Here is a 21,257-nt window from a genome sequence, read left to right as displayed (position 1 = left end):
AATCCCAGCTTCCACTGAGGATGAGAGTTCTACAGGATGACCCGCGCACAAGTTTCTGTCCGCGTCCTACCACGCAATGCGCTCTATGCCTTCGTTAGGGGCTGCCGGTTTCTAAAATTTATCAAATGAGAGAAATCCATATGATAGTTGGAAATTTTCTACATGGAGGCTCAGTTGTACTCATCAGAAAAGAACATTTCATCTATTGATAGTAATTTAGGGAAAATCCATTTCTATACTACATATAACTACCAGGATCTATACTACGGAGATATATTTTCGGCTGGTGGTAGGGCGCGAAAAATGACAAGTCCGTGGATATCCAAAGGAGATATTACAGAGTATATAGACGTACGAGTACTATGTGGTAATTATACTAGCAAAGTCTGGAAGACTCACAGACTCTTCTCGATCATTTGTACTATGTAGTTCATGGAGTTTCCGCCTGAGGCATCACAGATTATGTCAACATAAAATCTTCCAAGGTTGGAATTTACCGCCCGCAATAATATCACCGCCCGATAAAACTTCCCGAAAAAGTTTCAACTTCCGCAGATTCGATCAAGCAAATGCCTAGTACAATCACAATGAAACGCAAGTTGGACGCAAACGATGTCCCATCGCCCGAGGCTGCTGGGGCTGAGGACCAGGAACTCGACTTTGAAGCCCTCAATCTCGATCCTCGATTGCGCCAGGCCCTGATCAAAGAAAAGTTCACCAAACCCACTCTTGTACAGTCGAAGGCGATTCCGCTCGCCCTGGAAGGAAAGGACATTCTTGGTGAGACAAGCCTCTTGAATTGATGAATCAAAAGACAATTACTAACAGAAATAGCCCGTGCGAAAACTGGCTCTGGCAAGACCGCCGCCTATGTCCTCCCAATCCTGCAAGCCATCCTCCAACAGAAGACTGTTCGTTCCCCCTCTCTATGTGTATTCCATATAGAAAGTAATCTAACTGTCTACAAACAGGCCGATCCCTCCTCAAAAGCCACAACCGCTCTTATCCTTGTCCCCACTCGCGAGCTTGCAGAACAGGTCCAGAAAGTGATTACGTCTTTCGCCAGTTTCTGCGGAAAGGATATTCGTTCAGTCAACCTAACACAGAAGGTGTCTGATGAAGTTCAGCGCTCGATGCTGGCCGATTTCCCGGATATCGTTGTCTCGACGCCTACTCGAGTTTACAGCAATGTTAACAACTCCGCTTTGTCGCTCGATAAAATCACCCATTTGGTTATCGACGAGGCGGATCTGGTGTTGTCATACGGATATGATGAGGAAATCAATGCTCTCTCCAAGGCCATCCCCCGAGGAGCGCAGACATTCTTGATGAGTGCTACTCTCACTTCGGAGGTGGATACATTGAAGGACTTGTACTGCCGGAACCCTGTCATTCTTAAGCTAGAGGAGGCGGAAGAGAAGGGCGCTGGTGTCAGCCAGTTTGTTGTTCGGTAAGACGATATGCTATAACCGTAATTTCAGCAGTTGCTAACTCAACTCCCAACAGATGCGCGGAAGACGAGAAATTCCTTCTCACATACGTTATCTTCAAACTGCAGTTGATCAAGGGCAAGGTCATCATTTTCGTAGCAGACGTCGACCGATGCTACCGTGTCAAGCTTTTCCTCGAACAGTTCGGTCTTAAGAGCTGTGTCCTCAACTCAGAACTTCCCATCAATTCTCGAATCCACGTTGTCGAAGAATTCAACAAGGGCGTTTACGATATCATTGTCGCGGCCGACGAGCAAGCAGTATTGGGAGTGACCAAATCGAAGAAGTCGCGTGAAGTCAAGGAGGCAGACGAAGAGGAAGCAAAGGAAGAGATGGGAAGCAGCGAGGATGAAGAGGCAGTCGATGAAAGCGGAAAGGGAAAGAAGCCGGAAACCAAGAAGCGCCGCAAGATGACCAGCAAAGAAAAGGACTACAGCATTGCTCGCGGCATCGATTTCCAAAACGTCGCCTGCGTCCTCAACTTCGATCTCCCCACCAGCTCCAAATCCTACACCCACCGCATCGGACGTACCGGCCGCGCTGGCAAAGCAGGAATGGCCCTCTCCTTCGTTATCCCCGCCGAGCAGCACGGCAAGCACCGACCCACCTCAATTCCCAGCACAAAGCACGACGAGACCATGCTCGCGAAGATCATCAAGCGGCAAACCAAACTCGGTCACGAAGTCAAGCCCTACCACTTCGAGATGACGCAAGTCGACGCCTTCCGGTACCGTATGACAGATGCCCTGCGCTCCGTGACCAGACTCGCAGTGCAAGAAGCACGAGGACGTGAGATCCGTCAGGAACTGATCAAGAGCGAAAAGCTCAAGCGCCATTTCGAGGAAAACCCCGACGAACTGCGCCAGCTGCGCCATGATGGTGAGCTGCGCGCTGCGCGTGTCCAGGCGCATCTCAAGCATGTGCCTGATTACCTGATGCCTGCTAAGGGACGTAAGGGTCTCTCGAAGGAGAGTGTTGGGTTCGTTGGGTTCACGAAGTCGAAGCAGAATCGCATCCGCAAGGCGAGAGATCGCAACCGTGCTCGTGGCAAGTCTGGTGGGAAGGTTGACCCCCTGAAGACGTTTAATCGTTCCAAGAAATAGTTTTGCATAGTTTAAAATCTGCGGGCGTTTTGTCCGGATACCATTGTATAGTCAGACATGAATAAAATAGTTTCAATTTGCGTTTTTCATTACAAGCGTAGGATGTTTTCTGCTCGGTACAGTGATGTACGTTCTATCTATTTCATCGTGTACATACATAGGCAGACTAATAAACCGACAATTCCTGCCCATCAGGCAATCTAATTATCTCAGGTTCAACGTCTTCCAACCCTAACCCAATCTCGATTTCAAGCCATTTCCTGCCCCTCCGTATTTGCCGAATGTGTCTCATCACATCACGCGCATTTTGAAGGTGAGTTGCATGGATAGAAGAATCCGACGAGCTTGTTTGCGGGGTGGGTACTTCATGGCACGGCACATGACACGAGTCGTGAGACTTCGTCGAATCCATAAAGCCAGGGCTGATCCCAAGCCATTCGACATCTCTCCAAGATCCGTTCCACTCTGGGCCAACATTATCAGGATTTTGTGGGAACCCATCTGGGTCTTCACCAACCCATTTCAAGGCTGGTAGCCATTCGCCGCAGCCCTCGAGGTCCAACCATTTCAGGCAGTAGGTGGAACGGGAGAGCTGACGAAGAATACTCGCAGCTTCGGCCCAGTTGTTGTCAAGGGCATCCGGGGTCAAGAAGCGGGCCGCCGAGTCGCGAATACGAGCAGTGGCAGCACGTGGATTCCGGCACGGTATAGGCCAATGGGCGAGCGAGAGATGAGTGAGGGTTGGCAAGTTCCCTAGTAGGTTGAGAAGACTGGTCCAGCTTGCAGCACTGCGTTTCGGGTGCGCTAGGGATAAGGCGCGGAGTTCGGGGAAGCGTAGGGTCTGCGCAATGGTTTTGGGTATGGACGGAGCTGGATGATGGTCAAGCGTAGCTTCCCCTCTGCCATTGTGAACAGCTTCATCCCACGAAGCTGGGACAGCCTCCTCTGTTTCCTCGCCTGGTACACCTATGGCTGGAGTTGGCGATAAGAGCATCTCGTTTGTGAGCTGCCTCAAAGTTATCCAGTTTCCCAGAGCATTTCCCAGATCCAATCGCACGATTTTGGAGTCCGCATCAACAACTCCCGACTCGTTGAAACCCGGGTTCTCCTTTTCAATTTGATCCTGATCCTGTCGGGTCAAAAAGAGCGGTTTAAGCCCTTTCATGTAACCCCTCAGAGGCGACCCTCTTGCGTAGACAGCAACATAACTCAGCAGCAGTTCCTTGAGATGATTTGGAAGTTGCGACAGAAAAGGGCCATCATATTCAACATGCCAAGCCCAGTTTAAAGCCATAGATTTCAGCATCAGATGTACCAGGCTCCTGTGGTCCGGAAACAGCGGCCCTTGGAGGCGGGTCAGCCGGTGGATTTCTTCTTCTAAGACTTCCGGTATCTGGTTATGCAATCCTTGATCTCTTGCTAAATCCATGTTTCCGGAGAGCCAACTCGCAGGCGGCGGAGGCCCGACAGTTGGCCGAGTTGGACGAACCCCGAATATCGTGCGACGAGGACCGGGGCGAGGTCGCGGCGGCGCAGTTGCAGGGAGCTCGAGAACATCTCGAAGAGATGGATGAACTGAGCGTGAGGCCACAAATGAGCGGTGAGCACGTTGCGAGCTTGGGGGATCATCCGAGGAAGCACTAGGGATCTGTGTACGGCGGAGGTGACTGATTAAGTCGTTGACTGACGTCGCTGACGCGGAGCCTTGTACCCCAGACCCGCCATCATGACGAGACCCAGATGGTGCAAGGCTGTGATGTGCTACGTTTGTTGGCTTTGCGTGAAACCGCTGGTGCTTTTTGGGCATCGAGCTGCGTGTTTGACGAAGTGAAGTGTATCCGGGATGCTTTCCCGCCTTTATCGCTTATCGATTATCGCCCCCACATTTGATCCTTTTGCCTGACGGGGTATAGCGCAAGACGCTGACATTTAGGGCTTACAAGACAGGCGGAAAGGTCCGCACCTATGAATCACTATTGCTCATAATTAGGCAGAAAGTGAGTCAATGCTTGTGACTCATTGTTGCCATAACCAAATCTATACAATGTTATACAATCTATGCACACGGGCTCAGATATCCCGAACCCAGGAATCGTCCTTCATATGACCCTCACGCTTAGCACCCTCCTCTAGCCAGGTATCCACCAAGCCTTCTTTCGGATCCTCATCGGGCAATCCGCGCGATCGGCGAACGTCCAAGACAAGGTTCCTGATCTTCAGGGTGACCTCTTTGCGCAGCTCGACAGCTTCTTTATCATTCAACAGTTCATCACTTAGCACACCCAGGGGCAGATCCCGGGAATCGGGATAGGCCTTTTCGACCTTTGCTTTCAACTTCTGCCACCGAGATCTCATTTCTCCGAATACAGCATCCGAGTCCACCTTGGAGCCAAAGGTAACGCTAACATCTTTACCAGGCCGAGGAAGGAATCGCGGGAATTCGCGACTCTCGTGCATGACATTGTCGAAGCCTTCAATCCACATTGGAACCACATCCGGACATTCTTTGGGTTCTAGGATGAGCCGTGCAATTCCCCACTTGAAATAGCGCATGGTCTTTCGTGGTGACTGGTGAATCTTGCCTTCAGGGAAAATATGGACCCAGGAATTCGAGTTGCAGGAGTATGCGGTAGGTGCGAGGTGTGAGTCCTTTCCATCGGTTGTGTAGGCGACTGAGAGGTCCGAGAAGGGATCGACACAGACGTTGTGCCAGCTCCAGCGTTGACGTTCAGGTGCGGCGCGGTGGTGGTCAACGGGGAAAGGACCCTTCGATAACAAACGAATAGCCTCGGTCATAGCGGGTTGAGCTAGACCACCGAATGTAGAATGTGCGGAACGGTGGGTGGGCAGGACCTGTCCCATAGTGAAGAAGAGTGACAGTGGTCTGCGATTACGGTCAGCAAAACAAACCAAGGAAGAAGCATTTGGGTAAACTCGTAAATACCTTGTCTGGTAACAAATATCGTAGCTCCCGAAAGACCATCGCTTGTTCCAAAATCGCGGAGGCAAAATCCCCCATAGTAATGGGTCATCCATTCTGGTATTCCGGCGCAATGTCAGCCATCTTCACATTTTGGAGTATGGATTTGTCTCGATCCGAGGCTGTTGGAGGCACGTACACACTGATGTGATTGGATACTATTTTCAGATAAATTAATTAGCAACTGCACTGGTCTAATGAAATTTGCTGTGTCCTGGCATACCTGTAATCAATCCTCGCGTCCGTTGCGAAACGTCATGCCGAGAGTCTAACAGCTCCGTGAATGCCTCTTTCCCATGACATTCTGCATGACAGAAAACTGAAAGGAAACCGCGACATAGACCCGCCACTCCCCACATTGTTGTGTTCGATAAAGCCCTCCAAGGGAGGGACGGGGGACTCCGCCGTTGCGCTCAAGTCCATGATGGATGGTGTAAAACTGCTATACACAATCCATGAACAAAAAGAAGCTTTACACAAGCTAATAGTAGCTTGGAAAGGAGTATGTTCTCCGAAGAGCAGTGTAATTGACTCGAGTGAAGTTGTAGAAAAATATCGCGTCCCTGGAAATCGACAGATTCCCGAAATCACATGATTTTGGTTGGGGTAACCATTCGCAGTACATCACCAGAGGTCAGCATTACCATATTTTGTTCAATAATAATGACTATGTATAATTTAAGATGAACAATTAATCTCACTATCTAAGTTACAACCACTTTCCAGTCTCCCTATATCAACTGTATCAATTAGTAAATGGCACATTCCAATCAGTAGCTTTTTGTATACATCCAGCGCACGGACCAATTACACTCCCGACTCCGAGCACGATTTTCTCCCGGCTACACCCTGACAGCACCAACAACCAACGATGTTCAAATCAACCCAAGCACTATTTGGCGGTCTTCTCTGGTGCGTTTTGGGCCCTTTCCACAACAGTCCCAATTATACGAACCCAAGCTAACATCCTTCCCAAATAATAGGAAGACCCCGTGGCGTCTCTCCTCTCCCCAGAAGGCACGCCAGCGCAAGCGCCTGCGCTCCGTGGACCGCGTCGTCGACACCGTCAGTGCCGCACTCGAGCGCAATGGTCAGACCTCCAAGGCTGTGAGCCGGTGGTTTGCGGAGATGCCCCGCGAGGAGGAAATGCTGCCAAAGGACAAGTACACCCTCTTCGATAAGAAGGAGAAGAGCTACCGGAAGAGCATTCACAGTATGTTCTCGTCCCGCTTCTATTTCCCATATTCACACCAATTCGTATTCATTACTATTTGGATCGGCTGAGCTAACCACTTTCTTTACCCTCAGAGCTGCCCAAGTGGACTCGTGTGAGCCAACGTGTCAACCCTCCCGGTTTCTAAACGGATCTTTATCCCCCGCACATGTACTATACATCCGAAACTCGACTCTGACGGGGGACTTGTCGGAGCGAAAAACAACATATGGACAACCGGAGTTTTGGCTTTTTGGAATTTGCAGCGCGGCCGCTCTGAAGAGGATGGTGGCTTACAATGTTCCATGATTACCCCAGCGCTTAGATCAGGCTTTCAATTCAAATGCATTTTGGCAAGGATATCTATTTGTGTTCGGTTCCGGTATTCCCGGGGTATACTAATGATATAAATGCAGCGACAGACATGGTGGCAGTGAGCGTAATGCACCGGAAGTGACGGATATACTGAGTGGGTTTCAAGTGAGTGTGGAGTGCGAAACTTGAGTAAGTGACATGTAGGGCAAGACAAAATGAACATAAGTGACTGTTGTGAAAAGCCACGAGATCGTGAAGAATCATGAGACAAGGATATTTGGAGTTGTTTTTTTCCCGAGATCATAGCTTGGGATCAGTTTTTCGGACGCAGTACGACAGCACTTGTTGACTTGAGCGGCTACTTCCTTGACCCTGCCCCGATTGACTCGGCCTTCGTGGAGGGCTTTGTGGAGGCGATATCCCCGGTGGACTTGCTGCCAATCATCAAGCTTCTCTTGCCAGCCTGCCCCTCCTTCATACCAGGCGTTCTTCTGCGCAGTGGACATTTCAAAGCCTTGAGGCGGTTTCGGCAAAACCCAGCAGCCTGGATCGATATGACCATCTGGCGGTTCCTCAGCCGATTCATCATACAGTGTAACAGTGCGAATGGCGTCTCGTATACCAGATACCTTCCGCTGCTTGTTCACTGCGGCCCGCCAAGAGTCGATACGAGGAGTCTGCGCGCGTTTTGGGTTGGACGCAGGGTACTTTGGTCTGGGGCTGAAAGCCGGCTCTGGATAAGGAACGTTGAAACGTGGGTCTCCCTGCGCCCGACGTGCATCAGTAGGAACTCTGGATACAGGATCGAAAACAATCCATGTTTCTCTATTCAGCCAGTGGTTGGCTAGCAAGGCAAAATGGTATGGTTTTTGCCCTGGAGTGAATTCATTGAAGAGCCATAACAGTTTTCGATCTAGCATCTCCATCATTCTGACCTCCCAATCACTCAACTCATCGACAGCGCCTCCTGTTTTGAGCTGGATTTGATCTGCAGAACATCGACTGATGTCTATTTCCGGACGTTTCCCTTGACAACGGGAGAGGGCAGGACGTTTGGGGTCATATTTAAATCGCCATTCATCAGACAGTGCTGGCCTCGCTTTCGAATCGGTCCCCTTCCCTCGGAACATTGCTGGGGCCGAATTCCATTGGATAGTTTTGGTATATTTTCGCCGTTCATTTGAGGGCAGAACTTGATTTCCAATGAAGAGTCTGGAAGTGAGCGATGTTCTATCTCCCGAGATACGCAACCGCCCTTCGGCGCTATTTTGCTGCCGCTTGGGATGCCCACGAAGAGAAGATATCGAGTCTGAGACATAGCTGACCAACAATTCGGTCCTTGGCGTCCCGGGAGGGCCAGATGAATCCCCTATGTTGTCAAAGACTGCCACTTTTGGCCCCATCTGCATTCGTGCTGACCATCCACGGTATCTGCGGTGACCACCATGTCGCTCAAGTGGTCTAGGTTGTTTTGTGTGCATTGAGCTCCTTGGCTCCGCTAGCTCATATTGGAAACCCTCATATTGCACGACAGATGGGATTTGACATGAGATATCTTGCGATGCCTCACCACGCGGCCATGGGATCGATCCTCGGATCTGGTAGGATTGATTCTGTCTGTATGGTAATGATTGGACCAGGCGGAACGGCACTGGTGTGCGAGTAGCTGACCTTGCTGCATTCTTGCAAGGATTGAACGAGGGTTGGTGATCAGAACTGCCATCGTGTGGCTGCACTGGGTCCCTGAGCAGTTCCTCCAGAATCGAACGAATGATAACTGGTTGGTTATTGATCAAGGTGGGTTGCCGTAGCAGGATTGATCCCGATATATCCTCTTGCGCTTGCTGCCGCCGCACAGAGCCCGGCGCTGGAACAGGTTGGGGCATTGAAACACTGTCCTTCAACGCACCATGACACTTGGGTCGCGAACAAGGATTCCAGATATCATCGGCGGTGGGAAAATCATCATAGCTCTTGAGCCAATCCGGTAGCCGAGGAAATCCTTTCGGTTCTCGGCGATGCTTTTGCTTTTCCACATCGCCAGGATCCCACCAAATCCAACTATAGTCGTCTCGAGTCGATTTCCACGTCACTGACTTCCAAATTCCAACGAAGAAGTCATGAATTACCCTTTTATTTCTCTCATGTGTCGGCCGCGTGACCCAGCCATACCATGTTCGTGCGTACCGGGTGTTCGTATTTTTGCCTTCTCTCAGCACCTTGTTTCGATTGAATCGTCTGATGAACCCCCCAAGCTTCCAAAACAAGACTGCAAGTATGAATATTCCAATGGTTCCGATGAATAGCTCAAAGAATACCATGGGGTCGATTTCCTTATGGACTTTGACTGCCGTGTTTGGAGGTCGTTTGGGGGGACGTGGGATACCAGGAACCAGGGAGTGGCTCTGTCGAGTGGCCAGCGGCGCCATTTTATGGAAGCCTGGGTATACTCTCCAGGGATTAGTCCAGGAATCCGCAAGGATATAGAGCACAAAATGTCGTCAAGACTGTGTTCTCGTAGTGTGCAAATGGGAGATGTTGGAAAGATGAGGAAGCAGCAAGTCACACCCCGAACTTTCCTACCATATCCTACTTGGATTTTATACCTCCATCACAGCCATATTTCTTATAAATGTTTATTCCTGCAATGAACACGTCATGGCAAATATTACATAGCGGTTGGGAAGTGTTCTACAATGCCTGGGGTTCCATATCTATCTATAACTATTTGCAGTTTATCCAACTCACGACCCATCAAGAACGAGCAAGAGCGTCGATATTTACTATTCGCCGTAAGAAATACAGTCAGTGTCAGGCTTTGGGATTAATATTGCCAGCCAAATCGCACCCTCGGATTGAACCACACTCGGCATGTTCTAACTCTCTTCCCCAATAATTATTGCCGTCCAATGCATTCTCTGGCAGCGGGTCACTATCATACATACTCTCATATGTGGAAGCGTATATAACAAGCTTTCTTGGGCCAATACTATTAGTCAGTACAAGTTCATTGTCGTAACAGAAAGTATCCTATCCAACCCTAGGACCTCGAGACTAGGAACCAATGCAGTCAGCTTTGCAGAGATCCAATCGGATCATAGGTTTATCGGTCTTTTTCAAACACTGTCGAATTATGTTTGAAGAATAAAGATACTACCAACATGCAAATACCTGTTCGCGCGGGTAAATAATATTTCAGGGTTGACATGGGATACAATGTAGTGGTTGCTATCCACCGAAGACTCTTGTCGATCAGTTTGTGGAGAAAGCTGCTGTTTCAATGACAATGTTCCCTAATTCAGGGCTTTTCATCTACGTGACTTATCCTCTACTTTTTGGCCGGAATCTACGGAGTACACCTACTACTTTGGGTTCCACTGACGGCTAGATAGCAATAGTAGATTGACCGACATACGTATATGCATAGTTCGTCAAAGGTCTGGATCACAAACGTTCACTTCTTTACCGCCTCGTCTAGCTCCTATATAACTTTAGGCAGATACGTTCGAGTGGCAAAACACTGTAGTAGCGACGCCAAGAGAGTCTCAAATTTGAATATCAAACGACATATCAGACTCACTTTCACATTCTAGCCCTTGTACCCGATCTTGAAGATCGGCAAAATGGATCTAAGACGAGAACCTATGAAATGATACGCGACCCGAGGGAGGAACTCTGGGTCCATCCCCACCTACCAAATTAGGAAAGAGCCTGATCCACAGCCACACCGAGTCAGCCACTCCTTGCAGCTCTCGCTACAAACCAGCCACTCTTGAGCCACGCTCGAGCCACTTACGGCTGATACGGTGGCGGTGCAGACTATTGACTTTCGAAAGAAGGTTGCGTCTTTGTCTTACTTGATTTTGCTTTTTGTTGGGCTTCAGGTTCCGCATATCCGTTGGGTATTATCATTTCCGGTTCTGATACGTTTATTTTCAGATTAATTTGATGATTAGCTTTCTCTTGTGGTCAGCCCTGGAGTCGCAACTGCGTTACATCTCAGTACTTGGGATCAGACTTTCCCAAGGTTATTCTGCATGCGCCTGCGTCACAATCTTCTGCCCAACGGGTTTCGGACCGCCAAAAGCAAACAATATCCCATTTTCTGATACTATGCTATTTGTCGCGGCGGGGCCTGGAATGATTTAAATTATTGAAGAGATCGTCGAGACGATCGCCTAGCTCTTGAAGGATATGATAGGGTCACATGGAGATGGTTCAAGCTTCTTGTGGAGTTTATCTCAGATCCTAAAGCAGTTAGTTCCCTGGCATACACATGGAATCTCGGAGATGACCCGAGTCTCGGCCGGGGCCATTGAGGCTGATCATTGACCATGCCTAGGTGCATTGTGGAAGATGTCAACTCCTAGTTCGCCCAGCTGTCACAACATCACCCTACGCCATAATTCAACGCCTCTTCTTCTATCTTCGTTAGGCAACATAGTTAGAAGTGGAAAATTCTGATAGATTTTGAAAAGAACGAGAATTCTCATAGCACAAAATAGGCTTTCGGAGTTCGAAGTGGGACATGTCGGTGTTTCCGAGTGGCGAAGGGAGTGTCCACTTGACTCCACAAAACGCCACAGTTCACCGTTAGGGTGTGGCTTGCATTTTGCTGGTTAAAGGGGCTAGAAAAAGGCAGCAATTGCGGTCTGATGTTCTCCATTCACCCGACTCGAGGATCATGTCCAACTATGTTCTAGGGTGGGGGTAGGTACCTCCATAACAAACATATGTACCATGACCAAGATGAGATACTTGCATACTAGTGGTACGCCACATCCAACAATAAGGGTCCAAGCATTACACTTGCGACTCACTAGATGCTAGGAGCCGAATAACAAGGCACCAAAGCTGCGATAGAGACCAAACAGCGTTAGGCATGAACCTGCTTGATCCGTGCACGGAACTATTGAAAGAATAGGCCCCAAGGCACCACCCCCTTTGCTTTGAGGTCCTGTGTCTCAATTCACGACTCCTATCCTCGCACATGAACCTCGATTATGCATGTCAAGCCGTTTTCCTGTCAGTTTTGTCAGGTTTCTATGGGCGACCTCGGGCCCATCGGGGTAGTGGGCGAAAGGGCCAAACCAGAAGTTCTAGGTTGTACAGATCATGGTGGAACCCTGTCGTGAGGGAACCCGGGGTCGATCCTGGCACTAGCTTCAGATCTCATGCAGTGCATCTTCGATCTCAGAGATCTCTTGTACGGGCTCCACATCTGATATTTTACTTGGACGCGTACCCGTCGATCATCCCAAATAGGAAGAAATTGCTATGCACAGTACGCACTCGCCCCACTGTTCGATTCCGTTGCCGGAACGTGTTACTGCAAGGATCCTGCAGTATGCCGAGCAGACCTCTTATTGAGCTCACAAATATTGGTTCTGCGGGCATAGTGGCTCCCTTGGCCGTCCCAGGTACCTGGTCACCGACCTTCGTCCAGGCTAACCGTGTACTTTTGGATGGTGGCGACATTCCCGTGGCCCCCGCCGTGACTTACCACACAATTGAAGTTATGGGTCCAAATTATATCTGTTATTGATTCTCGGCGAGTGCCATGAAGTATATGAAGCCCTGGGTACGGCCACGTTCATACTTGACCTGATTCTCATATTCATCCATCTCACCAATCATTCTCCCTATTCTTCTTGCCTCTCTTCCATCCAAATCTTATTTGATTATACTTCACGGTTACGGTTCCACGATCTCTCTACTCCCATTACTCCTCAATTGCATTGAAGCAGATCTTCGAGCTTTAAACTCTTTTCTATCAAGTGATCCAACGGCACTCGTCTGTTCCCAAGCACCATACCGTCAAACAAAAACAAAAATGGCCGGCCGTGAATTCACACTGTCCTTCGAGACTACTCCCCCAACAGCCGCCCAACCCGGTTCCCCTTTCACAATCCCAGTAGTCATTGCCGTGAACCCAATCGGGACACCCGCCCAAAATGTGCAGCACCTTGTCGTGAGTGCCTCTCTCCGTGATGAATCTGGCGCAGGAGCTGCCATCGGCTTGAGCGGGAATCTCACGGCGAGCGTGCGGAGCCGAACCGATAACGCAATGAGCGGATATGCAAAGCTCAGCCCACTCACTATCTCGCAGCCAGGCAAGTTTCGGCTGCGGGTGATGCTTAGTGCAGCTTCGTACAACGGCGTTGTAACGAAGGAGTATGTTGATTCGACGATCATCCATGTGCACGCCGGTGCGGCTGCCCAACGGCCAAGTGGGTCAATCCTTTTCCTTGCTTCGGTCCTTTTTGCTTTCTTCCGGATACCTTTTCCACTTTCCCATCTTCTGCCCCGTTCTTTTTGGATCTGCCCCTCTCCCGCCTTGGAGTTTTTTCCCTTTAGGGCCAACATTTAGCCCCTCCTGCTCACCCTTTTCGGACTCTTGCTGATACTCAAAAACTCTAGCTCCCACTCAGGTGGCACGTCTTCAGCGGCTCACGACTGAAAATTTGGATATCTCCGCTGCGGATATTGCGGCGTGGCAGCGCGCGTGATTGAAGGATATATAGCACTCTACCTTTTTTTGCTTCGGCGGATCTCCGGCGTTATTCATGTTTAAGCTACACTGGAACCTTGGAAGGTTAATTTTTTTTTTTTTTTTTTGCCACGGGAGGAAAGTAATAAGTTTCTTTCGAACAAATGCAAATCCATCAACTAGTTTCGAGCGGTCTATATCCACTTTTTCTTGAATAATTTTTGCATGCATACTACCCATTGCATTGTTTTTAGCGTCGCCTATCCCTGTTCTCGGATGGGGTTTCCTCTATTCCGTAACTATTAGCGCATACACTAACCGAAGCAGACTCAAATGTTAATGCCGGCGGAGTTTTTTTTTTTTTTTTTAATTTAGCGGGAGATATAATCAGGATTTATATGAAGGCACTCCACTCCGGGTTGTCTCCATTATCCTTCCCAGTTCTATGATCACCGGCCTTTGGCAAACCCCGAATCCCGACCTCGCATAACGTCAGAGGTTCTTCTCCGGGTCATAATAATCACGTAGTAGGGTGTTCTCGTTTCGAGTGAACTCACTACTAGTCTGATTATATCATGATACCCCTTCAGATAATGCTTGGGATGAGAAGACCATTCAACATAATACAGTGCCTTAATTTCCAATATAGGGCCTGAGACATCTCTAACCACTTTCTGTCTGTGAGCAGCAGGTGGATGTGCTGGGTGGGACCACAGTAACAGAATGGAGCCAGCTAACACTACGGATTACTGTTTGGCCTAATATATTCAAAGACTTTGGGTAGAAAGTACGCATAAGCGGGGCAAATGCACCTACATACATATCCAGTTCACGCATTCGGATAATTGTACCTTATCTATATTAGAAAGATCCACTTCCTAATCTAGTAAGGTGAGATCCTTGTAAATAGTGGGCAATGATTTTTTTTTGTGTGAATATTTCGCCTGTGCCTCCCGAGATAGTAGTAAGTAGTGCCACAATATAAAAAAGTCATCAAACCCATGTATTAGTGGGGTAGATGGCGGGGACTTGGCTGTTGTCTGGTTTCGAATAGATGAATGTTTGACTTAATATGGTCTGGTCAGTTGTGGTACGCATTTAGGGGTATACTCCTTTATTTCAGGACGATACAAGTATCCGGTACTTGACTTTGTTGCTTGAGCTGCTCTTATAACAAAGTACTGATTACTTACCTGGGTCACTGTACGTAACATATTTCCTCTGCCGGGTAGAGCTTTCCTATCTTAGCCGTCACACTTAGAGTCAGGCTCACAGAATATTTTATAAAAATATAGTAATAATAGGAAAGCGATCTTAATACTCTTTCTAGAATTTAAAAGGCTTAGTATTAATAGGAGCTAATTAGAACATGCAGTCGTACGCATAAAGTGCCCTAAAACGAAGGAACGGCGTGGAAGTGTGTCAATTACAAGAAGACTCGATAAACGCTTCTAGCATATCATTTTGTGCTCTGATAGTATACCTGATAAAAATCTCAACATGCTCCGGCACATTACTCTCGCCTGTTCTGGTTTCCAAGTGCCAATAATTTTGTTTGCTTCACAAATTGTACCCTCGCCGTCTACTTCCCCAATACTTAGGTCACGATATAACAACTACCTCGACAAGGTTTAGGCACTATATCTGATCCAAGATACTATCTCTTTTCTTATTCATTACCCGGTACCTGTAGAAATGGAACAGGCGATGAAGGACGGTTTGGGTTTCTGATATCTCTAAATTTGCTCATCACGTAGCTAGCATCGCCCAGATAGCCGGAGTCCTCCAAAGATAGTGCTTCCCCAGTTTCCCTTGGGAAAGAAACATCCTCGAGATCCAAAATCACAATTTTTCCGTTGTCGCAAAGTAAGAAGTTCTCCGGTCTTAGGTCTCCATACTCCACGCCATGCTTTTGAAGAACGGAAAAAACCATTTGAAGTTGACTCTTCAATATATCTTCTGAAACTTTGGCATTATTGCGAGCGAGTTCATATAGTGTAGAACCAGAAACCTCTGATAGAATAAGTGCAGGAATCCCGTTGAGGGAGCCTTCGCCAAAAAGTCTCGGTATGATTGTTCCTTGAAGATTCCCCAATCTCTTGTAAGCTTCCTTCTCACGCTGAAACTCGGCAATCCATCCGTCCTTCTGCTGCTTAACAATAACGGAGTTCACATTCGCTAGTAAGGCATTGTGACATGAGGATGGCTCAGTCTCGAGGCGGTGAACTGTCTGACGTCGTTGATCCAAAGTCTTCCGCGTTCGCGCAGTGATGGGCTCACGCCGTCTAGATAGACTGTCTATCTCTACGTAAGCTTAGGCCATTCATCCTTTGTCAAGTTCAGAGAATACAGCTTACATTTGGGAGATATGCATCTTGAGACATGATAGGCGCCTTGCTGAAGGAGGGGGGGGGGAGTGGTAATGTAAGAAAGTGAAGATGAGCAAGGGGCCTACTGTATATATATGGGCTCCTCCAGGGCTAATAGAACCGCTTACTAATATAACTTACATGAATGACCCTCGGAATGCCGTGAAACGAGTTTGTTACGAAAATACCAAATGAAGTGAAGTGCACTATTACACTATTATTTAATGTTTTCACATCTAACTTTGGTATTACCCGTGGACCTTTGACTGTGATCTGAGTGGATGAGGCTGACATGGTGCCCAGTCGGGTCACAAAAGGCGGCAAGGCCTAAGCACTAAAGCGGAATTGGCAAGCCAAGAAGTGGTAGAGGAAATCAAGTACATACATACTTAGGTTCATATATATTTGAGTCAACCTTATAGATCAGCGAAAATGTAGCCATCAAAATCCAATTATATTTAGACTTTGGGAGTCATATAGTGAAGTATAACGCCTGTCTCTTGTCGGGTCGTTGCTGTCATGGGACAATCTGCCGTCCTCTTGACCAGATCAGCTTAGATTAGGTTAGGGGTCATTTCCTTAAGAGGCAACATGGCAAGAGATTCTATTTAAAATGAGAAATCATTTAAATTACCAATATTGGCGAGAAAGAGTGCTTAGCACTGCACAAAAAAAAAGCTATTCTTTTCTTTCTTTCTCGTCTGTTTTTCCTCATGAACCCGCTGGCAACACCCAAATCTGAACCCCAAGTGTCTGGGTTTTTAATTTATATGCGCCTGGGTCATTTTCACCCGCAGATGAGTATTCACCTGGGTAGTCACCCGGGAATGCATCTGAGTAATGTATAGCTCTACACGTGCAAGCTACCTAAATATGATACCCACGGGCTTTATAAAGCTGTTAATATCCCCGATTATTTGATCTAGGCTGTTTTCTCGCACTTCAAATACACCATGAATACAGGATAAATTTCGCTACAATCTCATCCCCACCCAACCTAACTCTTCTCCCCCTCTCTCTCCTCTCTCCAATATGCCACGTATCCGTCACCACAGAAGGCACCACACATGGCCCCACTGCGGCTCAGAACTGTGTATGCGTGAGCCCGCAGGCTTAGGAATGCATGTGTCCAAGTTAGGCGATGGCCCCGCAACCTACATCCCACTGTTTTTCCAGGAACCCACGGCGGTTCCGCTCAGCACAGAAGAGTTTCTTTGCGATGATATGGGAATGCCCGAACTTTCCCGTCAGCCAAAACGAATGCCTCGGCTCTGGTTCCGATCATCTATTAAGGGGCGAAGCGATCAGAGCTCGCTGCCTGGGTCGTCGGGGCAGACGAAACAGGTCTATCGGAGTGTTCTGCGTCGGTTGACACGTCGGCCGTACTTGAGCAAGACTCGCTCTTCGCTTGTCGTGCCTTCAAATATGAGATCCAGTGATTCATTTATAATGTCTGATTTGATAACACCCCACGATGTGGCCGAGCAGACAGGTTTCTCGGACTCGGACAGAGGGAGGTCCTTTGTGGCTAGAGCTGATGCAGCAAAATTCATGGCCGAAAGACGAAATCGGAGGTGTCATTCTGAGCAACCACGCGCATGGAGAAAACCGAGCGCTACATTGTGGACACTTCAGGAACAAGAAGAATAATCATCCTTGGTAGTATTTGTTAGACTGTTTGTGCTTTTGCTCGATTTGCATTGTAATCTTTGTTTGAGCATGTTGTTCCGTTTATACCGTTGGGTTCTGAAAAGGGAGATCTGAACGAATTCCAAAAGGCTCGACGTCATGAAAGGAAGTCTGTATAGTTAGTATCCATTGATAATCCAAAGACCAAAATAATCTCCAGTCAAGTACTGGTAAAGATCCGAATAACACCATGTAGAATTCAATAAAATATTCAACCTGGAAGTTTCAGCTCATCAATGAACGCTCTTCTTTTACTATCTCCCGATAGGATGCCCAAGTTCAAAATGGCATAGAGCAACTATAGAAATGCTGCAATCTGATTGTCGCAATATTGTACAAACGCCGCTGCGACTCCGGTGCCCCCTTCTTCTTTCCCTTTCATAGCTCGCAACAACTCGTCTCTTGGGCACGGATGTAGACACCCCCAGGGCAATATGTACTTCCCTCCATCATTAATTGTGAGATCACCGGAAAAAGCGGACCAGATTCCAGTATATGCTCCGAACCTAGGGGGATAAAGGAACGGCCCAAGAACAAAAGGAAAAACAGGCCGACTATGACGCATGATGTTTGTCTTGATATTTCCTGGGTTCTGCACCAAGCTTAATATCCCATTTCCACCAATCTGGCTTGCGAGGGCATCTGCCAGAAACAAGTTTCCCACTTTGGTATTGAGGTAGTTGCGTGATTTGTCCGCATCTTTCTGAAATAGTTCTGCAATCTCTATCCCGGTCTCAAGCGCGAATGCATCAACGACAATCGATGCTGTCCAGATAACCCGTACACTGGCGATAGGCGTAGTTTCAGCAGTGCTTCTTCGTAGTATCGGCAGAAGGAGTTGAGTGAAAAGATGGGGCCCGAGACAATTAGTTGCCAATTCCATATCGTGGCCCTGGAGCGAAGTCCCTTGAGGAGGATTAGAGACACCCGCATTGTTGAATAAAACATCCAGACGAGATTCGGCTGTGGTAAATCTCTTGACTGCAGGTTTGATGGTTCTCAGGTCGTCTAGCGATAGAGGGAGAAAAATGATGTTTCCATCTGGGGATGTCGGGGTACACAAGCTTTTGATCTTCGCAATGGTATCCAATGCCTTTTCTTCAGACCGACCGGCAAGATAGACTGTTCCTCCTACTCGATAAAGAGTTCTGCATAGCTCGAAGCCAACTCCTGAATAGCCTCCAGTGACGATAAAGACTTTGCCTTTCTGACTGGGGAGATTGACTTCAGTCAGAGTAGGAGGGGGCGGGAAAATCTGCGACCAGGTAACTCCCATGCTGTTCAAATATTGAATTGTTTTGTGCATAAAAGCCAGAGCAGTCTTGGAAGTTTCAGTGGAAATAAAGATGGAATTCCTATTTCCCACCGAACCTCTTGCTCCGTTTTGCCCTCGATATTCACCGAAGAGATACATCTAGGACTAAGCCAACTTAGGAAATCCTTCCAGTGTCATCGACGTACAAACACCGTCACTACTGGGTACGTCTATTCTCGCGCATAATGATGGATTTCGGAAGGCACCAAAGGTCCTCGCTCAGCCCAGCTCATCAGCCATTTTGACCAACTTCTAGACACACAAACAGATAAATGTACAGAATGGATATCCAACAAATAAGGCGCCGACTCACCAGGCTTACCTCCTTTTCTGGACCTCATCTCGTACCACACGAAACACCCGCCACACTGTGTCCCGAGGTTATTCCGAATGAAAGCTCAAAAACAAATATACTCAATCGACTTAAGAATAACCGCTGGAAGTATTGCCACTGCTACTGCCAGTGCTACCAGAAGCTATACCCACCTCCAAAATGGCACCATCGCCTTGTCTTGCCACTTTCTCGAGGTCCCTGCTTTTATGCTGGCGAGGTCGATATTTGCCCTTGCTTGAGCATTAAATTTCCCGATTTACGTGACTTGATTGATATGGTAAGATCACAGAAGAAAGACGGGCCACCAGATCACTCAAAATATCGCGATTATCATATGTTTCACAAGCTGAGAGTGGGCAACGTCCGGAATTATATGAGCCATAATTGTGTCTTCACAGAGCATCCTCTTCTCAATATTCAAATCATGACGATACTTTGGATCGATGAGCGCACCCAGTCTCTACGTGTGATGACTTGTTATGCAATATGTGGATCACAAGATATTTTATCGCAAATTCTTGCGAATACGAAGGCCCTTGGACACAAGGATATAGCGGAGTGGCTCAGAAGGACTTTTGTTGAGGCTGGCTCTGCTTTTTCTGGTTGGCACAAGAATAGTTATTTTCTGATATCTTCAAACCGCCCGGAAGTGCCCAAGGAACACGAGCCAACTCTTTTAGAAATATTCACCGTGCGGAACCTAGGAGATGGTCAATGGCCTAACAAACAGTGGAAGATAAACGTCCATTCTTAGGGTTGCGTACTTGGGGCGGAGCTGTGTTTTAACAGGCTACTGTCGCATTGTATCGCCCCTAATTGTCTACTGGATGATTGGTCATTGTATCTTAGTGTTAATATTTATAACAAATTACTTTGCTCCTATTTTCAACCGGGACAGTACATATATAGTTTAGAAAGCGTCCTCTGGACCTCTAGATAAGCCTTTTCCTGAGGGATCGAAGCCCCGCATAGACAAGACGACAAGGTCAATATTAATTCAGACTGTCGTGTGAGACTCTGTATAACGACCAAATATCTCCCAAGGGTAACTTTTTCCAACCCAGTCGAAATCATAATAACCTACCCCACTTGAATACGTCAAGTGGGCATGAAGCCAACTTGCCCTCAGCTAAACTATCCTTTTATGTACTAGCTTAGCTGACGGACTTGTGGGGGCCAGGTGACTCAGTCACACCCTCGGTTAGAACGGCATTCTAGAAGGACGCTAGAAGGAGAGTTAGGCGGGTTTGATTGGCGACGAGAAAGAAAATTGGAGCACGGGTTGTCTCATAAAGGCTTCGTGTTTTGGCATTCTTGTTTATATTAATCCCAACCCCGCGCGGTGACCCACTTGGGCGGAACGATGAAGTCACGAACCCGAGAGGAATCAAGAATGAAAGACTTTCATATATGAATAGTATACGTTTATGCACATTCCGACGGAAAAGTGCAGATTGTAGACGTGTCATTTCAAATACGGGATGCGGGAAGTGAGAAAGTAGGCCTAGACGTGTGAAGACGGTCAAGATGCGGTGAATCTGCGGGGTCCGAGGAGCGGGAAGAGGAGGCTCCAAGGCAGAAACAATTGCTAATTGGCTGGTGGGCGGGCGATAGGGCACTTTGTCCCTCGGAGCCTCCCAATCTCACCGACAACAAAAAAATCACACTAAACCTTACCAGTGGATCCCCCAACTTCCTCTTTTCCACTTTCATTGGTTGGGATTTGGACGGATCCGTTGCCAAGTCATGTGTTATGAAGCTGATTGGTTGTGTCTCTCCCGAGGGCGTTCCTTTGTCCGTGTTTGACGACATCATAGCGACAATGTTGTACTTTGTGCTGCATTTTGGTTGGTTGCCCTACGGGACTGCCCCCCCCCCCCCCCGAAGATCCCAACTGGGAAATTACTTGATTGTTTCGAACATAAATAAACCCTCCCCGCAGGCTGTTGGATTTCTATT

General features: G+C 47.9%; 10 protein-coding genes across 10 annotated transcripts; 4 read left to right on the top strand and 6 right to left on the bottom strand.

The window, feature by feature from the left end:
- Nucleotides 1-569: 569 nt before the first annotated feature.
- Nucleotides 570-2,593, top strand: dbp9 (ATP-dependent DNA/RNA helicase; the record flags this gene model as incomplete). The annotated part of the gene is made up of 4 exons (XM_040951672.2): nucleotides 570-780; nucleotides 835-911; nucleotides 972-1,450; nucleotides 1,507-2,593. 4 exons carry the CDS (start codon nucleotides 570-572, stop codon nucleotides 2,591-2,593), a joined length of 1,854 nt encoding a protein of 617 aa, XP_040818159.2.
- Nucleotides 2,594-2,759: 166 nt separating this feature from the next.
- N7455_001651 (uncharacterized protein) lies at nucleotides 2,760-4,400 on the bottom strand (the record flags this gene model as incomplete). Its single annotated transcript, XM_040951133.2, has 1 exon — nucleotides 2,760-4,400. The coding sequence occupies one exon, from the start codon at nucleotides 4,398-4,400 to the stop codon at nucleotides 2,760-2,762; it is 1,641 nt and encodes a 546-aa protein (XP_040817553.2).
- Nucleotides 4,401-4,663: 263 nt separating this feature from the next.
- On the bottom strand, nucleotides 4,664-5,932 carry N7455_001650 (tafazzin; the record flags this gene model as incomplete). The annotated part of the gene is made up of 4 exons (XM_040951124.2): nucleotides 4,664-5,477; nucleotides 5,538-5,630; nucleotides 5,713-5,731; nucleotides 5,797-5,932. The coding sequence occupies 4 exons, from the start codon at nucleotides 5,930-5,932 to the stop codon at nucleotides 4,664-4,666; spliced, it is 1,062 nt and encodes a 353-aa protein (XP_040818048.2).
- Nucleotides 5,933-6,398: 466 nt separating this feature from the next.
- Nucleotides 6,399-7,156, top strand: N7455_001649 (mitochondrial 54S ribosomal protein mL60). The gene is made up of 3 exons (XM_040950921.2): nucleotides 6,399-6,485; nucleotides 6,557-6,786; nucleotides 6,882-7,156. Exons 1-3 carry the CDS (start codon nucleotides 6,445-6,447, stop codon nucleotides 6,932-6,934), a joined length of 324 nt encoding a protein of 107 aa, XP_040817758.1. The 5' UTR covers nucleotides 6,399-6,444; the 3' UTR covers nucleotides 6,935-7,156.
- Nucleotides 7,157-7,361: 205 nt separating this feature from the next.
- N7455_001648 (uncharacterized protein) lies at nucleotides 7,362-9,530 on the bottom strand (the record flags this gene model as incomplete). Its single annotated transcript, XM_040951642.2, has 1 exon — nucleotides 7,362-9,530. The coding sequence occupies one exon, from the start codon at nucleotides 9,528-9,530 to the stop codon at nucleotides 7,362-7,364; it is 2,169 nt and encodes a 722-aa protein (XP_040817838.2).
- A 2,918-nt stretch (nucleotides 9,531-12,448) lies between these two features.
- N7455_001647 (uncharacterized protein) lies at nucleotides 12,449-12,843 on the top strand (the record flags this gene model as incomplete). The annotated part of the gene is made up of 2 exons (XM_065604046.1): nucleotides 12,449-12,638; nucleotides 12,668-12,843. The coding sequence occupies 2 exons, from the start codon at nucleotides 12,449-12,451 to the stop codon at nucleotides 12,841-12,843; spliced, it is 366 nt and encodes a 121-aa protein (XP_065462537.1).
- A 91-nt stretch (nucleotides 12,844-12,934) lies between these two features.
- Nucleotides 12,935-13,610, top strand: N7455_001646 (uncharacterized protein; the record flags this gene model as incomplete). Its single annotated transcript, XM_040951506.1, has 2 exons — nucleotides 12,935-13,331; nucleotides 13,522-13,610. The coding sequence occupies 2 exons, from the start codon at nucleotides 12,935-12,937 to the stop codon at nucleotides 13,608-13,610; spliced, it is 486 nt and encodes a 161-aa protein (XP_040818151.1).
- Nucleotides 13,611-15,260: 1,650 nt separating this feature from the next.
- Nucleotides 15,261-15,965, bottom strand: N7455_001645 (uncharacterized protein; the record flags this gene model as incomplete). Its single annotated transcript, XM_065604045.1, has 2 exons — nucleotides 15,261-15,885; nucleotides 15,949-15,965. The coding sequence occupies 2 exons, from the start codon at nucleotides 15,963-15,965 to the stop codon at nucleotides 15,261-15,263; spliced, it is 642 nt and encodes a 213-aa protein (XP_065462536.1).
- A 1,341-nt stretch (nucleotides 15,966-17,306) lies between these two features.
- Nucleotides 17,307-17,513, bottom strand: N7455_001644 (uncharacterized protein; the record flags this gene model as incomplete). The annotated part of the gene is made up of 1 exon (XM_040951246.2): nucleotides 17,307-17,513. The coding sequence occupies one exon, from the start codon at nucleotides 17,511-17,513 to the stop codon at nucleotides 17,307-17,309; it is 207 nt and encodes a 68-aa protein (XP_040817630.2).
- Nucleotides 17,514-17,947: 434 nt separating this feature from the next.
- N7455_001643 (Short-chain dehydrogenase/reductase SDR) lies at nucleotides 17,948-18,925 on the bottom strand (the record flags this gene model as incomplete). Its single annotated transcript, XM_065604044.1, has 1 exon — nucleotides 17,948-18,925. One exon carries the CDS (start codon nucleotides 18,923-18,925, stop codon nucleotides 17,948-17,950), a length of 978 nt encoding a protein of 325 aa, XP_065462535.1.
- Nucleotides 18,926-21,257: the final 2,332 nt, after the last annotated feature.

The sequence above is a fragment of the Penicillium solitum genome (genome assembly GCF_028829755.1).
Source record: "Penicillium solitum strain IBT 25940 chromosome Unknown utg000001l_segment0_segment0, whole genome shotgun sequence".
Classification (NCBI taxonomy): domain Eukaryota; kingdom Fungi; phylum Ascomycota; class Eurotiomycetes; order Eurotiales; family Aspergillaceae; genus Penicillium; species Penicillium solitum.
The sequence above is the reverse complement of the archived record's forward strand: the minus strand, read 5'-3'. Positions and strand labels throughout refer to the sequence as shown.

Coding starts and splice junctions, on each gene's coding strand:
- N7455_001649 (XM_040950921.2), top strand. CDS start 6,445: ATGTTCAAATCAACCCAAGCACTATTTGGCGGTCTTCTCTG. Junction 6,486..6,556: donor CTATTTGGCGGTCTTCTCTG/GTGCGTTTTGGG, acceptor CCCAAATAATAG/GAAGACCCCGTGGCGTCTCT. Junction 6,787..6,881: donor CTACCGGAAGAGCATTCACA/GTATGTTCTCGT, acceptor CTTTACCCTCAG/AGCTGCCCAAGTGGACTCGT.